At 41.3% G+C, this 18,896-nt stretch overlaps 1 protein-coding gene across 2 annotated transcripts in view; it reads left to right on the top strand.

Annotated features, from left to right (window-relative positions):
• Nucleotides 1-18,896, top strand: part of CARD19 (caspase recruitment domain family member 19) — a 70,066-nt gene that overhangs the window by 37,832 nt on the left and 13,338 nt on the right. For both annotated transcript variants that reach the window (XM_077452093.1, XM_077452094.1), the window contains exons 2-5: nt 5,305-5,447; nt 8,895-9,048; nt 12,852-12,911; nt 15,513-15,584. In XM_077452093.1, coding sequence (XP_077308219.1) covers nt 5,305-5,447; nt 8,895-9,048; nt 12,852-12,911; nt 15,513-15,584 — 429 coding nt within the window. The remainder of the gene's footprint in view (nt 1-5,304; nt 5,448-8,894; nt 9,049-12,851; nt 12,912-15,512; nt 15,585-18,896) is intronic.

Below are 18,896 nucleotides of genomic sequence, written 5' to 3' on the forward strand. Positions count from 1 at the left end.
GAAATTTGCTAACCCAATTCTCCAGCTCCTCCCCATAGCTAGACCAGTGTCTGCACTCGCTCGCTCCACTGTCTGGGGTCCCAACATTATCATGATGAGAGCATCGTCCACGTCCCTGCACTGGACGTGATGACGCAGAAGGATCATGAGGGAGCGTTGCCTGCTGGAGGAGCGGAGGATCAGGTAAATAAAACTTGTTTCTCCTCTCCCCTAGACAAATTGGCTATTAACCCTTGCACCGAGGCCACAGCCCCACATCTAGGGATCATTTTTTTTATGATGGGGCCCCGTGACAACATCCTGTTGATGATAAAACGCGTAGGGAGGAGGAGCGACGTACTGACGTGACCGCTATATGCCTAGTCTCGGAAGCTATGGGCTGTTTACGAGGCCAGCCGGCTTGTGTTATGCTGACTGTTTTTTCTTCTTTTGTAAGTGTTGATTTGGCTAATTTTACTCAATAAATGTTTAAAGGTTTTACGCTATGTGAGTCTACTTGCTTTTTGGGTTACCTGCCATACATTTGATCCTGTGGATTACCCTTTGAATTGTGGATATTTCCTGGTATCAGGTATCCATTGAAGCTAAGGAGGTTCCTGTGTGCCATTATTATCCCAGGCTGGGGTTATAGCCATCCGTGCAGTGTGGTCCCCTGTAATAAGGGAACACGGGGTTCCGGTAAGCGACAGTGTGTTCATGTGGTGGAGGCTTTTTCTTTTTCACATATCAGTTTGTGTGGAAGTCACTTTTTAACCACTTTCAGACCGGACCATTTTGCTGGCTTAAGACCAGACCACTTTTTGCGATTCGGCACTGCGTCGCTTTAACTGACAATTGCGCGGTTGTGCGATGTGGCTCCCAAACAAAATTGACGTTCTTTTTTTCCCCACAAATAGAGCTTTCTTTTGGTGGTATTTGATCACCCCTGCGGTTTTTATTTTTTGTGCTATAAACAAAAATAGATCGACAATTTTGAAATAAACGCATCATTTTTTACTTTTTGTTATAATAAATATCCCCCAAAAATATAAAACTTTTTTTTTCCCTCAGTTTAGGCCGATACGTATTCTTCTACATATTTTTGGTAAAAAAAAATCGCAATAAGCGATTATTGATTGGTTTGCGCAAAATTTATAACGTTTACAAAATAGTGGATAGTTTTATGGCATTTTTATTAATATTTTTTTTTTACTAGTAATGGCGGCGATCAGCTTTTCTTCTTCTTCCTTTTTTTTTATTTTTTTTTTTATTGTGACTGCGACATTCTGGCGGACACATCAGACATTTTTGGGACCATTGTCATTTATACAGCAATCAATGCTATACAAATGCATTGATTCCTGTGTAATGTAAATGACACTGGCAGTGAAGAGGTTAACCAGGGGGTGGCAGTGTAGGGGTTAAGTGTTCCTAGGGGCCTGTTACTAACTGTGGGAGGCTGGGCTTTGTGTTAGTGAACACTGATCTCTGCTCCAATCACATGGATCAGAGATCAGCGTAATTTGTTGCTAGGCCTAACGGGGAGATACTGTTTACAATGGCATCTCCTCATTCAGCCACCCCATGAGACGATCGCGGGTATCCCTGTGGTGATCGAGTCCGCGGGACCCGCGAAGGCGGTGCGCACGCGATGGCAGGGCGGCATTTTAAAATGGACGTACCTGTATGCCAATATGCCTGCCTGTGCCATTCTGCCGACGTACATCGGCGTGCGCTGGTCAGGAAGTGGTTAAATAATCACGGATATATAAAGCCTTTTTTCTGATATTTATAACTTTTGGAACTATCATTCATTTGGACTGTTTATAAATATGTCACTTTATTTAATTTATGATACAATTCTTTTTTTGGTACGTTTTGTATTAGTATGCAGTACTAATTTTGTATGCAGTACTAATTCACAATTAATATTTTTGGATCAATTTTGGTAACCAGTTTTGGGTATAATATTGTGTGGTCACATTTTTCAACGCAGCATATTTATGTTGGTGTAGTATAACATCTTGTGCAGCAGCTTTTTGTTCTTTTGAGATCGCAGTATATTTTTTTTACACTATAGTCATTCAACAGGAGCAGTAGACAATAGATATCATAGGTTGACTCCGAATCTATAGAAAACGTGTAACTGAAAAACAACGGATTCGGAGTAGGAAACGGTAAAAATTAAATGAAATGTCTGAGAGGCTACTACGTACAGTATATACTTCTTGCAGGTGAGTGGCGGAATGAAAGACTAAGGGCTAGTTTACACTTGCTTCAAAACATGGCTTCGGACACGCTTTGTTAAAGCTCTCTGAACGCCAGTCAAAGCTCTTGTCGCTAAATAAAATGGTTGGCTTACAGTCCTCTTTACACTTTGCTTTTGCTTGGTGCTTTGGTGGGGCTTAAATGAGGCTTTGGTGGAGCTGCGATGAGCCGATGAGGCTTTGGTGGGGCTTCAAGCGAGCTTTACCATAGACTTCTATGGATGCTTTGTAGATGCTTTGAAGCACAACTAAAACAACATATAATAAATTGAAGCAAAGCAAAAGCAAGGTGTAAACGGGACTGTAAGCTTACCATTTTATTTAGTTACAGGGGCTTTGACTGGTATTCAGAGAGCTTTAACAAAGCATGTCCAAAGCCATGTTTTGAAGCAAGTGTAAACTAGCCCTTACTGTGTGTTGAAGCCAAAGCAAGTGTAAAAAAGCCAGAAAAGGTAAAAGAATGTAGGTCAGAGGTACAGGAATAAGCAAAATGTAGGGGGGTAGAGGAGGGGCAAGAGGGAGGAATATTGGGCGTCTGGTCTCGGCTCCAATCAAAAAGAAGAGAAGAAAAAGAGTCAAGTTTGGGAAGTTTCAGAAGGCATGATTTCTAGGTAGGAGAGAGTGGTTTTAGAAACCAACCAACATGCCTATATTTTATTGAAGGTGGAAGAAGATTGGCATTGGTCATAGGTTCTTCCATTAAACATATCTGATCTATATTTGAACAGTGAAATAGAACAGCCCAGGGGTCACTGGGTAGCGGGCTTGGCCTCAGGATGTTCCTGTGCCTGTACTGGCCAGTCATAGTTTCGAGCAGTCCTTGACCAAGCTTTATCTTTTTATTTGCAGTAGAGAAATTGAGGATGGAACCTGAATTTGCTCTCTGGCAGGGATGTCTGGATTAATACACTAGCAGCATTGCACGTTTTTTGGCCATTGAGACCATTCACACACCCTCGTATTTCAACTGTGTGCCAACGCTTACATTTTAAAATGTCTACTTATGAAGGATATGCTGGGAAATTTAGTCAGTACATCTTTTACTGCTATTGGCCAAGGTGACCCTGACATTCCATAGTCATATGTGCATCAGGTAACGAGCAGCCAATGAACAGCTGTCAAATCGCACTTGTACAGTAAATGTAAACAGAGACATTTAACCTTCCCATGGTGAAAAATTGCTTTTACCTCTAACAAGTTCGCCATGCATGAGGGCAAGAATTGTAAAGTCAATAAAACTTTTTTTTAAATGGTTTCATATTTTTGTACACATTTTTACCTTCCAGTTTCCATTATTGATCAAAGGTGTACAACAAGGGGTCTCATCCGGCATCAAGAGCCCAGAGGAAGGACCACATGTCCCCTTACTTACTGCCTAACCTGTGCTCGAAGTGAAATTGTTCTCAGAATATTTAAAGATTCTTCATGATTATTAAAGGCACCTAAAACAAGCCCTCAGATGTTTCTAAGCTGGTTTGAACAGACTGAAACCTGACTTTGTCTTTGTTGCAATCTTTGTGGGCCTTTAGGAAGGAATTGCTGAACATTTCAATCACCTAGAGAGCACACTGGGCAAACTGAAGCAATGGCACCTATGTGCCGTTGCTTCAGTTTGCATGCCATTACCGGCAGCTCCCATGTGCATGCGTGGGAGTGACGTCACCGTGGCTCTGGCCAATCACATCGCCGGAGCCACGATACCCAGATGTAACTCCAGGATGACATGTCGGCGCCTATAGGGGGAGACTTTGACCGTTGCGGGAGCTTCGATCTGAGGTATGTAATACATAATCAGCTAGTATGCCATGCATACTAGCTCGTTATGCGTTTTGGTTTTTTTTTTTTGTTTTTTTATGAGGGTTTACTTCCTCTTTAACAGCACTGGAGACCAAAGATTGGACTATGCCATGTGGCAGTGCAATGCCCCACAAGGGTGATGTTGGCCCAGGATTCTCAACCAGGGGGGTTGAGGGGCTCCAGTGGGTTTGCTCAATTAGGAGGAAACTGGCTTTTCAGTTTCCTCATTGTTTAGAAAAATTTGCTTAGTCCCCAGTCCTGGGTCCAGATTTTGTGATGGTCTTTTTGTAGAGACCTGATCATGGTTCTGGGCTCCACCTCAGCAGACAGAGAAGGTCTTTTCCCAGGAGTCAGATGGGCTCCACCTAGGAGAGAGGTAGGAGCCAGAACAGCAAGGGGCTGTCAAGTTTATGGATCAAGGTACTGAGTGTTACTGTGTAATGATCTGTAGAAAAAAATTAAAAGAGGGCGCACCAACCTTGCGCAATACCCAAGTAATGCTTAGATTGTATAAAAAGTAAAGAGATCTACTCAAATCAATCATAAAAACATTTCTGACTCCACAATGGACACAAAGCAACCAAGTCACTAAGATTGTGTCCAGCATGCCGAAGGACCTTCCAGATGGCTGACTCATTTAGAGGGGAGATGCCCTCTTCTTCAGAGCCAATCCTTGGAGTCCATTGTGGACTCAAATGTTTTTTCATGATTGATTTGTTTGTTAGTATATTTCTTTTTTTCTTTTTATACAAACATATATTATTTGGGTAATGCGCAAGGTTGGTGCGCCTTTTTTTTTTTCTTTTTTTTTTTTTTCTACAGTGTTTCCATTGGGTTCCCCCAACCCTTGGGGCAGCAGGGCCTGTGCAGTTACCTGGAGCCATAGACATCATGGGCACCATTACATCACCTTTGAGCACAGGAGATTTTGTTTTTTAATGGTCTGTAGGACCAGAGTTAAGGCCAGGAAGCTGAATGTTCGTTTGTTTTGATGGAAATGCTGCGAGAGAAAATCATGTTCTGATATTTTTCTGAACTTAAATCGTCCTTAAAGCTTTTGATGCTAGTTCTCACAGTCATCTGAATGGGGGTGCCTGGATCACAAACCTGTATGAACAGAATAAAAACTGATTTTGGTAGGAAAGACATTTGAAATATATACATTTCATATACAATTCCTATTTCGGAATCCCAGCTCATTCACATTTCGGAAGAAACTGAAGACTGGACTGCTAATTCAAAATATAATGTTTATTTTCAGACATCTTATATTCTGACCGGCTACATCAGGACACGCCTTTTCTGACGAGCAACAGGCAACTGACTGAGCGGATTGTGGACAAGATTATTTTGCAGCTTAATCGTGTCTATCCTCAGGTTCTGTCAAACAAGGAAGCTGAAAAGGTACTATTACTATCTCACACAGAAATATTATCCTCTAAATTAAGGGCAAACCTTTTAAATTATCAAAATACATTCTAAACCTCAAAAAAAAACCTGTGCAAACTTTTTCTTTAGAAAGCACTCACAGCTTGAATAGAAAAGCCTATTCCTGCCAGCATGCTGCAGAGATGGACATGTGTTCTCTATGTGAAAGCATTGATCTCTCTACAGAGGTGTGACATAGCCACTGCTAAGACAGAGTTAGAGCTCTCTAACTGGCAGGGAGCATAAGCTTTTCTCCCTATCAGTTTCTCAGGCGGACCCAATTGGAAGGTCTAGTCATCCCTATGGAGAGGCTTATGTCAGTTTACTCTAGCCTACCTCTGGGTCTGATCCGGTCCGCTTAAAAATCTGGAAGGGGATCCATCCTCTTCTGTTAAGGGAAAGCGGAGTGGAGTGGAGTGTAGACTGGTTTAAACAGACAGAGAAATCCGTTGATTCCCAGCCACCCATAGAGTAGAGCGAGCTCTGTCCATGTCCACTCTGCAGAAACTGAGCGCTCGTGCACGTGTCGTCTGCCCAATCAGCAGGGGGACTGTGAGCTGATCCTCTGCTGATCATAACGGAATTTGCCCACTGTGAAAGGGGCTTTAGACTTTGTACCGATTTTAGTCGTTGATTTAAAAGAAAACTTTACTTATTCCTGTATGAATATTATATATAATATTCAATTACACCGGTCCAGCTTGTACACTATATATCACACCTGACTGATGCCCCTGTAAGCTGGAAATGACTGAAGTAGACACTACTCCAGGGATCTCCACTTGCTTCCGGGTCCCACGCCAAGCAGCTGCCCCATATGCATTCTGAATACAGGCGGTCGGGTGCTTGGCATGGACACCATTCAGAGAATGCTTTTCACTTTCTGAATGAATGCAAAACATTCTCTGATTCAATGAGGTGGAGAGGCAGGATGGTGACATCACTATCTCCACCTCAGCCAATCAGAGAGTGGGTCTACTTCAGTAATTTCCAGCTTCCAGGGGCATTGGTCAGCTATGTTATATACATTGTTACATTGGTCCAAGCTGGATATCCATACCTGGAATTCTTCTTTAAAGGCACTGTCAGTTAAAAAAAAAAAAAAAAAAAAGGTTGCTGTGTGGGCACTCAGACACACAGGGCGTTATTTACTAAAACTGGAGCATGGAAGATCTGGAGCAGCTTTGCATAGCAGCCAATCAGCTTTCAAGTTTTATTGTTATAGTTCAAATGAACAAGCTGAAGTTGGAAGCTTATTGGCTACCATGCCCGGCTGCACCAGATTCGGAGTGCACCAGTTTTAATAAATCCACCCCCCATACTGTACCCGCAGCAGTTTTCAGTCAATCTCAGATCAGTATGGAGGAGCTGCATTTGTGGTAACTGTTAATAATGAAAGGTTGACACTTTTGAGGCTTCTCTCTCCTCCTTGAGCTGTAAGGAGCTTCACTAAGATATGGGCACATGACATTATAATAGATTAGTAGGTGGAGAGGTGTAATCCTTAAAGCTGTAAAGCAGGACAATACACTTGGCAGTCTTGCAATTCCTTTTCTTGCTATCCAGTAAACAACTGAAATTTTTTTTTTGGATGTAAATTGATTTAAAAAGGAGTAGAACTGAGGTGATTTCTGCATTTTTCCACTATTTATGGCCTTTAAGGCTAGGTTCACACTAGCCTGTGTGGTTAATACTCAGTGCTTTACGGCGCAGGCTGTCAGTGTTGGATCAGGCACAGGAACCCCTATGATTTTATATATATATATATATATATATATATATATATATATATATATATATATATATATATATATATATATATATATATATATATATATATATATATATGATTTTTTTTTTTTTTTTACTTCTTTTAATATGAACACTCATTTCAGACAGGTAATGTATGACACATTTTACATATCCACATCATGGTGTACAATAATCACATGTCATAAACTTGTTAGTATATCTCACTATTTTTTTATTTGAAGTGTCAAATCTTGACACTTCATGTCACTGCACAGTGCGGTACGGAAAAATGCAGACTCACAGCACATATCCCACCAGTGTTGTGGCAGGAGTGGGGTGCATAGAAAACAATTGTTTTCTATGTGCTCTAGCGGTCCTATAGTGGTGACTTGCCCACATTTATTTGCAGGTCACTGAATATAGTATGAACATGCCGTTTGGTGTTATAAAACAGGAAGCAGTTGTGGTTGCAAGCTTCACTACTATCACAGATTTGTAAAGTGTATGACCAGCTTTACAGTCAAGGGGTGCCCTCAATCCCCTGCCCCGGCTCAACCAGTAACATAACATATTAGCACACAGGCCACCATGCCAGGTTTGAAGAAAGCTTTAGTCCTACATGAGCTTTGAGGTCTGTCTGCAAGTAAAGCTGGGCATACACGGTTAGTTTTGTCTTGCTCCGCCAAAGGGCTGAACAACAAATATACTAACGCATTCTTCAATTTACACAAATTAAGTGAATGGTCCAGCCAAACTTTGGTCGGTATAAGGCAAATTTTATGAATTACAAAATTGCCTGCTTACTTCTTCTACTTAGGCACTCATATATTCTCACTTATGCCCCGTACGCACAATCAGACTTTCCAACAACAAAACCGTGGATTTTTTGTTCGAAGGGTGTTGGCTCCAACATCTTGCATACACACGGTCACACAAATGTTGCCAACAATTACGAATGTAGTGACGTACGTGATATCTCCATTACGAACGCTAGTTTTGCAAGACTGACCACTTCCAGCTCGTACTTGATTCTGAGCATGCGTGGACTTTTTTCCGACAGACTTGTGTACACACGATCGGAAAGTCCGACAACAAACATTTGTTAGCGGAAAATTTGGGAACCTGCTAGCCAACATTTGGTGGAAAGTCCGACAACAAATTTCCGATAGAATATACACATACTATAATGAGCTATGATTAAGCACTGTTTGATCGTGTGAAGCGCGTCAGCTCTTCTGTCCGTTCTGCTGTGGAAGGTATTTTTGATCATATTTTCTACGAATAAAGGCTAATTTTTGGAGTGCGGCTATCCAAAATTGTTCTCATCCTCATTGCTATACACATTGCCAACACCTGTGGCTTCTAATCCAGAGGAGAGGTCCATTCCAATTTGATCTACCTGGAGCGGCGATATCCCTTTCCCCAGAGCATACACATGGTCGGACTTTCCACCAACAAGCTCACATCCAACATTTGTTGTTGGAAAATCCGATCGTGTGTACGGGGCATTAGAGTGATAATATACCCCGATGTGATCAGTGCAATACTGCTAAGTTTTAAAAAACATCTTTTCAAATCTTAGAAAACTATAACGTGTTATCATTGCCAGACGGAAAGGGTTAGTATGTCTATGAATAACTGTGTGGCAAGCCTAATTTTTCTTATTTACAGTTTAGAAGTCTGAAAATTCCTGTGCGTACCCGGCTGGTTGACCTGCTGAAGCACCTCCAGAAAAAAGGGGAACGAGAATGTCAGGAGTTCTACAGGGCTGTAAGGAACAATGCAGACAAGGTTTATGCCTCGTTGCCAAGTAGAAGCATCCTGAGTAAGTTTCAGAGGATTTCTCTGTGTAGCTGAACTATGTTAAGTTGTTCTGTGTCTTTGTAAATAAGAAGAGAAGGAAGAGTGAAAGAAGAGTTAAACTAAAGCTGAGTTTACATGCTTATGTGGATTTTTGGTTCAGCTAGTAGGTCAAATGTAAAATGAACAAATTCCCCCATCTACACAAGCAAGGTGGAAGAAAGAATCCTTCCCACTGTGCTTTTGCATTCTGACTACTCTTCTGTCAGAATATACTGATTAGCACTGCAGCCGCTGATTGAATGAAAGTTTTCCAACAGTCCTATTCTACAGAAGTCAATGCGATCGACTTCCGTCAAACATGGAGGATCACGCACAGATAACAATTCCACCAGTGCCCGCTGAACTGGTCAAATTTTTTAAGTGGTTGTAAAGGCTCAAGGTTATTTACCTTCATGCATTCTATGCATGGAGGTAAAAAAAAAAAAACCTTCTGTGTGCAGAAGCCCCCCTAATGCTTACTTGAGCCTCATCTCAATCCAGCGATGTGCAGGAAAGCAGCTCGTCTCCCAGATCTCTTCCTCATTAGCTGAGACTGTCAATCACAGCCAGTGAATTGTGAAATAAAAACAATCAGCGCCAAAATAAATTGCTTCCTCCTATAACAAGGTAAATGTGTGAAATCACCAATATATGTGACTGCACAGCTGCTGAACACAGTGATACACCACACCAAATTCAATATTGTTTTCTAAATAGTTCAGAGCTGTGTCTCGATAAATAATGTGCATACAATATTTATATTAAACGTTTCATGATAAAAAAAAATGAAAATGTAAAAAAATTTGAAAAAAACTGTTCATCTGTGTCAATGCTTCCAAAACAATCACCGCTGTGTGTTCGTCCTCAAAAGGACCAATATCCAGTACACACCTCCACCAGCTAAAGTGCCTGCTCACCTCCCAAGACCAATGTAAAAGCATAGACAAATCACTCCTGTGTAGAGTATAAGATTTCCTATCATTTGAGCCCAGTCTTGCCACGAAGAGTTAATCCAGCTCTGAGCAATCCTCTTTTTTTTATTGTTCAGTGAGATAAATCTTGACAAACAGAGAAAAACTTTGTCAAATCCTCCCCCTTGCTGTGAGTGACAGGTGATTTACATATCTCATGCACTAGCCTAAGAGGCATGCATTATGTTTTAATTCCCTCCCACTCCTTTCTTCTGCTGCTCTGCCAGGATTGGATGTTCCCCACCTCAGCATGATTGGGCATGCTGAAGTCATGTGGGGACTTTCCTGTCTTTTCACTGAATGTTAGAGATCATAACAGAAGTTCAGTGTAAGAAATACACAGGAGAAAATGCATATTGACAAGGGAAATGTAGAGGTGGGCGGGGAGTCTACTGACATCACAACTCCACCCACTGAGCTCCAGACAACAGACCCACCCACAGAATATGCAGTTTTTTGGGTCTCATAGCAGACAGAGGGGAGACATTTGACAGGTAAAGATACATGCAGGAGGCATGTATATCCTTCTAGATAACCCCTATGGCAGTAGTTTAGAAAGGATGACATTGGGTTTGCATCCACTTTAACTTTCACACTCCAATGGTAATCCTACAGTCTCCAGACTGCTCCTCTGTGTGGGTAATCGGAGTTTGTATTGCCGTCATACAAACCTTCCTTCACTTTCTCTTAAGTGCTCAATTGCGCTATTCCTTCTGTAAGTTATAGACATGAAACAACAAACACAAGTTCCATAGTGTACTCTGTTTTCATGTTTATTAAAAGCCCCAAAACAAATCCACTTACAAGATAAAAACTTTAAAACAGCATGTCTCATCATCACTTCATTCACTGCAAATCTACACTCCCGAAGCTTCACAGATTCGGCTCCTCCCCTCTAAACACATGTCGGCATCTCATTGGCCTTCATCAGTAGATCTACTGATGAAGGCCAATGAGACATGCGTTTAGAGGGGATATTAGTCCCTTTGAGGACAAGCACACACAGAGGTGATTGTTTTGGAAGCATTGACACAGATGAAGTGTTTTTATTTTTTTCAAATTTTTTGACATTTTCATTTTTTTTGATCATGAATATAAATTTTGTATGCACATTATTTAATGAGACACAGCTCTGCACTATTTAGAAAACAATTACAGCCAGTGATCCAATAAGGAGAGAGCAGGACGGGGTGCGAGCCACAAGGAGCGAGCCTGCTCAGGTGCCCCCATCACAAGCTGCTTGCTATGAGGGCAGGGGCCTAGGAGCGCCTTGGGGGGGGGGGGGGGGCAGAGTAGAGGATTGGGGCTGCTCTTTGCAAAACCATTGCACAGAGCAGATACGTTGTTACTTAAAAAAAAAAAAAAAAAAAAAGTCTGCCTTTTAATATCACTTTAAGCTGTAGGTTTGTGTGTATTTGTTAAAACTAAGAACCGGTCATAAAAATAGCTTCCCCTTATGTGTAGTACAGATACTCTTTCATCCTTCACTTGCTTTAACTCACTGTTATCACTCATGCCCACAGCCCCAATTTCTAAGAAACTCAGAATTGTTTTTTATCCTCTTAAACGCTGTTACACAAGTCTCTTGCCTGCATGTGACATAACAAGCCTGGTGATTGGCCACTGGAGCAATACATTAGAGAATGGCAAGGGGAGTTGATAAATGTGTTCAACATACCTGGAAGCCCTGTGATTTTTAGATAATTATGGCAAGAGGGACATAGACAGTTTATATAAAGACAGTGCTGGGGCTTACCTGACACTTTGAGGTCTGCAGACTTCTGGAACATGTAAGTCAGTTGCATTAGACAGGAACATAATCATTCTTTAAATTTTCATATACTATTACTGGCAGCAAAATTAACTGGGAAGGTAATTTTAGTTAAATTACATTACAATGTGCTTTGTTGTAAAATATCTGCTGTTGAAGGAATTGGAGTTTTCCATTAGACTGCCTGACTTTCCCCCACCCGCTTCCCTGATGCTACCACTGACATTTTGACATGCCAGTGTAAAAAATATTCTCAGATTATCACCCCCCCCTCCCCCCCTCAACAAAGCTATTGCTGCCCTCCTCCTACTAAACAGAGCTATTATCGCCTTCCTCCCACTGAACAGAGCTATCGCTGCCCTCCTCCTACTGATCAGAGCTATCGCTGCCCTCCTCTTATTGATCAGAGCTATCGCTGCCCTCCTCTTGATCAGAGCTATCGCTGCCCTCCTCCTACCGATCAGAGCTATCGCTGCCCTCCTCCTACCGATCAGAGCTATCGCTGCCCTCCTCCTACCGATCAGAGCTATCGCTGCCCTCCTCCTACCGATCAGAGCTATCGCTGCCCTCCTCCTACCGATCAGAGCTATCGCTTCCCTCCTACCGATCAGAGCTATCGCTTCCCTCCTACCGATCAGAGCTATCGCTGCCCTCCTACTGATCAGAGCTATCGCTGCCCTCCTCCTACCGATCAGAGCTATCGCTGCCGCCCTCCTACCGATCAGAGCTATCACTGCCCTCCTCCTACTGATCAGAGCTATTGCTGCCCTCCTCTTATTGATCAGAGCTATCGCTGCCGCCCTCCTACTGATCAGAGCTATCGCTGCCCTCCTCCTGCTTGCAGCACATGGACAGTATCATTGTTCAAGGATGCTCCTCTCGGGCACAGCTTAAGCCTGTGTTCCTAGTCACTATCCCTTCGGTGGGGCTATACTACTGCTTTTTAGCCATAAAAATGTACTGCTTGTAGCATGTCAGGAAGTTTAATAGATGCATAAAGTTTCTGATGGTTCTGCTTTCATAAGTACTTTTTACATTTTACAGATACCTCCGATCCTGTAGAAATCTCTCCAGACCAGGAGAAAATTCTCCTCAATGACAGAGGTTAGTAATTAGAAAAACTCATTTTATGGTGGTATGAATGTGGCTAGTAGCTTTACAACACAATCTCCTTGAAGGATTACTTGTTCCATTTACTTTGCTGAACCAAATTAACAAAAACTGCTTCACTTCAACAATAAACCAGAGTCTATATAGTAGACTTTTTTGCTCAGACCAAACAACTTACAGAGTGATAGGTGGATCCTCCAAGACCTCTCGCCCAGAAAAAGTCTGTTAATTCAGCATCCACAGAGTTTTAAAATCCATTGCAGCACCTGTTCTTGTGAGGCTTCCCAGTCCTCCTACAATAAGGCAGGTATCCTAGTAAGTAGACCCACCAAATCTGTTCCACAACCCGAACCCCAGACTCAACAGAGGAACTATTCTTAAAAATGTTCCTTCTTTCCTCTTCCTACTTATCCTACCTTTTTAAGAATACTTACAGTTAGGGTTTTCTTCCACTTAAAAGGGATACTGTCTGCTTTTCTTTACCAGGCTTCCCTGGAGCCTTTACCCCAATCCAAATTCTGAGTGATAAATATCTCTCTTCCACCACCTAACCTACAATGTCCTAAATGTCTTTTCATTCCCCATGAGCTGGTCCAGGCTCAGGCAAGATCGCGATAATGAAGTCACCGATGCTGATGGTGATGCTTCTTAAAAAAAAAAAAACGAAAAAAAAAAACGCATCTCTTTTAAAGTAAAACTTCTAACAAATAGAAAAAAACATAATCAAATATGCCCCCACATTTGCTTTATAGAGATAAACCTACTTTTATAACATTTTTGAATGATTATTGATTAAAGAGGTTGTAACCCTAAGAAAAGGATTCTGTTCATTTATAGCAGATTAAACAGCATTGTGCTTGTGCTGTCTAATCTGTCCCTTTCTATGCTGTAAAAAAAAACAAAAAAACAACTGGTTGATCCTGTCTGTTCCTGTGTCCCCCCTATGTAAATTGATCATAGTAATCATGCCTGCTGATCCATTATACCGTGGTCTGTTTACGTGCCTCTGTCATCCCATTGCTCTGCTCTCTCTCCCCCCCTCCCTCCCTGCCTGTCAGATCCTGTGTGTGAGCGATCTCTTCCCCATCCTCCCCTCCTGCCACTATTAGTAGCTGGCAGTTAAGTCAGAGAAGGATTACTGCCAGCCCCTCTGTTCTACCAAGCTATACTACACAGTGTAAATGTTTGTATAAAATTAAAAATGTTTGTATAAAATTATGCCACTAAATGCCTTATTTTGGGTCATTTCTGTTCAGTCACATGATCTCCGGCCGCTCTCTTCCCCCTATCAAAGGACTACAGCAGGAGGGGACGAGGAGACGGCACAGTGGTCACATGACCCCCCGGCTGATGCCAGATCTGAATCTCAGCCCCTCCCGCTGTAGCCTTTGATCAGGGGGAGGAGAGCAGCTGGAGGTTACGTGAACAAAAAACAGAAACAATCTGAAATAAGGTATTTAGCGGCATCATTTTCTACAAACCTTTACACTGTGTAGTATAGCTTGGTAGAACAGAGGGTCTGGCAGTAATCCTTCTTTGACTTTACAACCACTTTAAAGTGATTGTAAATGATCAGGTTGCAAAGCAACCCATTCAGTTTAAAATAAAAATGAAAGGCAAAACATTTTTGTATAGACATAAAAAAAAAAATCAGTACTCCCCCCCCCCCTCCCCCCCTTGTTTATAAATGATCACATTCCCTTTTGTTCTTAGTTGCATAGGAGCTGGGAGAGGAGAAGCAGCAGCACACTGAGCTTGCCAGTGAATGACTGTGCAGTGGGGGGGGTTTCAGGACAGGTCTAATCATTGCGGGAGAGTACCCAGCCCAGCTAGAGAACTGACCACGATGTGTTCTATTGCTTAGTGTGGGCAGTTTTTTAAAAATAAGAAAGTAAGGGGACTAGCAGGAACACCAGGGATTTTGCATAAATGAAGCAATACAAAGAGGACAGGAGAGTTTGCCAGTCAAGAACATGGTACAGCAGACACATATCAGGAATATGAAGTGTTGGGATAACAAACGCTTTAAGTACAATCAAAATAAATAATACCCAATAAATCTAAGACCATTTGCACTATTTCTAAAGTGGAGGCCGATTGCTAATGCTGCATCTAGACCGGTGCGCAGCCTTCTCTTTAGAGTTTATCATTCTCCTTTGGCACTTATTAAAAGCGATTTCGAAATTGCCAGAGCAAAAGGTGAAGGTAAATCGTCCAATAAGGACAAGAATTCTAGTGAATTCCCATTACCTTAGTGAGATTTCCTGTTTGGTATCCAGGGCAGGAAGTAAAGGGAAATCTTCCCGGCTGCACACAGGCCACAAAAATAGCCTAATGGGGGTTTTAACCATAGCAAAAAAAAAGTGTTAGCTATACATACACTGAGAGGTTAATTGAACTTATAGCTTAAATAATCAATCATTTATTGTGTTTCCTCCCACACCCCAAAAACATGCTGGTAGGCTAATTTGTTCCTGTATAAATTGGCAATAGCAATGTGTATGTATGAATGTGATTTAGGGACCTTAGATTGTAAACTCATTGACATACCTGTAATAAATATAATAAAAACATGTTATGTGCTTTCTTCAATAGGGCCTGTCTTCTTCCTGGCATGCTTCAGTGTTGCCGCAGGATTGGCCTTCTTAATGTATTACAATGACTCGGGTAGGTGCCCATTGCTGGCAATTTATAAATGTATTTTCTGTCTCATTCACTGAAAACTCTACTATCAATTATACAGAAAGAAAGAAGGAGCTGCTAAATTCTTAAAATAGAATTATGTATAAATTCTTGTTGGATTCCTTTCTTCCTTTAGGCCCCTTTCACACGAGTGATCCAATCAAGTCCACCTGTGGGTTTTCTGCATAAACTGAGCCGTTTCAGGCCTGTTATTCACCCGCTCTGCTCTGGTCAGCAGGGGATCAGCAGGCAGATCCCTTGCTGATCAAATCCGATTCCACCCCGTGTGAAGGGAGTCTTATGCCCTGTGCACACGGTCGGACTTTCCAATGGAAAATGTGCGATCGGATCGTGTTGTCGGAAAATCCGATCGTGTGTGGGCTCCATCTGACTTTTTCTGTCGGAATTTCCGACACACAAAGTTTGAGAGCTGAATCTAAAATTTTGTAGACCATTCCGGCGGACAAAGTGCCGTGCATGCTCGGAATAAATTAAGAGACCACAGCTATTGGCTACTGGCCCGTTTATAGTCCCAACGTATATGTGGTACGCACCTGGTTAAGAACGATCAGATTTTCCGACAACTTTGTCTGACCGTGTGTATGCAAGACAAGTTTGGCACAAAATCCATCAGAAAAAATCCGATGGATTTTGTTGTCGGAAAATCCAAACGTGTGTGTACAAGGCATTAAGGTTTTAGTACCTGTCTCTTTGTCGGGATGACTATCAGCAGGTCAGTTCAGCAGGAAAGCTTGTGATTTTGTGAAATTTAGCATCCCCTATATTCCTCCTTTCCCATAACATGTCTACAAATATCTATGGAAAGCAGAGCTGTAAAATACAGTTACACTTTTGTTGTGTATATTAAGCAGGAGGTACAATATATTTTATTTTATATGTTCGCAGCTATGCTCAATGCACATCTAAGAGAGGCTGTTGTGGATATCATTTGTAAAATGCTAGGGATGTAAGAACTATTACACTTTACTATCTATTGGGCACCAAAGTAAGAAGGAAAGTACTTGCATTGCCACATCCATAATTAAATGGGAAACAAATAAAGAAAGGGATACTTGCTGAGTATCCCTAGGTCGGACTTTAGAGGCATACAAAACAAATCGTGAAGTATAGAAAAATAACAATGTTTATTATGAAAATACAATACATGAATAGAACATTCAAAGGTTAAAAATCATGTATAATAATACAGAGTATACAGTGAGTCCTTGTGTATGAATGCGTTTTACCGTTAGGCTTCTTCAGGATACAAACAAGGTATTCAAAGATAGCAGAGGAGAGAACGAATCTCACTGTCTAGAATAGAACATACTCATTTAAAAAAAACAAAAAAAAAAAAAAAAGAAATTCTGGTAACTATAACATACATATTACACATTAGAAATAAAAAGCGGTTGTCTGTTCAAAAGGAAAAATTGGGGCACAGGTGGACAAAGAAAACCAGTGGAAAAAAATAAAATAAAAAAAATCACACACCAACATAGAACAAAGACAACGCAGGCAAAAAAAATATATTAGTAAAAATAAGTATACCTTGCAGGAAAATGAACCTCGTATATAAATATCCAGAAAGTGTGGATGTGATATACTCAGAAAAGGGGAATACATTTCTGTGGTTAGCATATAGGTGACTGAAAACAGTCAAATCTTGCAATAAACAGGGAATCATATAATCAAAAACAGTGTCCTAGTAATCCCTTAAAACAGCAAAAATAAGTAAAAAATAATAGTACCCCAAAACATAAAGGAAAAAAAAGCAGAGAAATACCTTCTGATATAGGTAGATCAGGAGTGGTAAGCAAATGGTTGCCAAACAGGGGTGAAGCACTGACGAAAAGAGTAATCCAGGACCGATAGCCACATTTAAGGGTGCTGGAGCAACAAAGACAAGCTGCCTTAATGGCTAACCCATACAGAATCCTGTACCTAGACAGGTAGTTTGGTCCCTATAGAGTGATCTATAGTAAAGATAACAAAACAGGGACAGGGCAGGTACTTGGTGGTAAAATATACCGACTATGAACAAATATGTATAAAATTGGGGAGGTAAAAAGAAAAACAGTTACTTACTTTTAACATAGACAGATACTGGATAGCCCCTTGGGAGACAGCCCTCCGCTAGTCACAAAAATTTGTGTGTAAATGGAGTATTTATATACATCCTGGTGCGTTCATGTCAAACAGCAACGAGGCATGGGGACACAAAGAACGAGCCAAGGGTGACATCTTACAGCGGCGCGGACTAGAAAATGGTGGCAAAAAGGGAAAGCACGTGCCGTCGTGGCCATGATGTCATCCGCACGTGCCGACGCAGGAAACGCCGGTCAAGCTCAGCATAAGCCGCACATAGCAGCCACGCCCCCTCCGCAAAGCGAAAGACGTCAGCAAGATGGCCTAGCGAAGGAAGGGAAAGAAGATCATCCACTACCCACTGCGGACAAGTGTCAGCAGGGCAGAGTAACGAAACACAACAGCACAGGGCCAAAGGTCATACAGGCACGAATGCACAGACAAAAAATAAACAAACAACAGAAAACAAACAAGGATGTCAAACATAAATAAAAACGCAACAAACAAAAACTGAATAAAGAACATAGAAATGAAAAACAGACAAAGAAAACATAAAGGCAAATTGCAACTGCAAACAAAAGAGATATGCAGCGAATCCAAAAAGGGAGAAAAAAAACACACACACACAAAACACAGCAAATCGTACTCATGGTTAAAAGATATCCATAGTGTCAAGACAGGTCCCCCGAACAGGCAACGATAATTGAAATAAAATGAACGCTCATGTACCGTAATACAATCAAAAGAACAATCAATTACACTAAATGATTCAGAAGTATATAATTCATCATTACTAAATAACATTTATTGAGTTATAATCAAAAGATAATGACATACATTACTCAGATTCATGAAATGTCTTATTTACCCTAAGTAGCATTTGTACCAAACAAAAGCACTGTAAGAAAGACAAACAATAAGATTATGCTACATAACAAAAAAGGCAGAGATCGAGATACTGAAAGGTCCAAAAATATAAATGATAATTATGAAAAATTCATTCTAAAAAAGGTTTAAAGCTTAGTATGTCATTCAAACCTGGGTAGGTAGTGGCCCTCAAGTTGTATACCCACTGAGTCTCCCTTTGAAGGACCCTTTGGTCAAAATTACCCCCTTGAGTGTCCTGATAGACACAATCGGGTGGGGGGAGGGGGGCAAACTTGAAGACCTGAGGTTCATACTTGTGTATAAAAGCCACATGGTAGCCAA

Source organism: Lithobates pipiens, unplaced genomic scaffold (genome assembly GCF_037356315.1).
Source record: "Lithobates pipiens isolate NorthernLeopardFrog02 unplaced genomic scaffold, aLitPip1_a1.2 Scaffold_23, whole genome shotgun sequence".
NCBI lineage: Eukaryota > Metazoa > Chordata > Amphibia > Anura > Ranidae > Lithobates > Lithobates pipiens.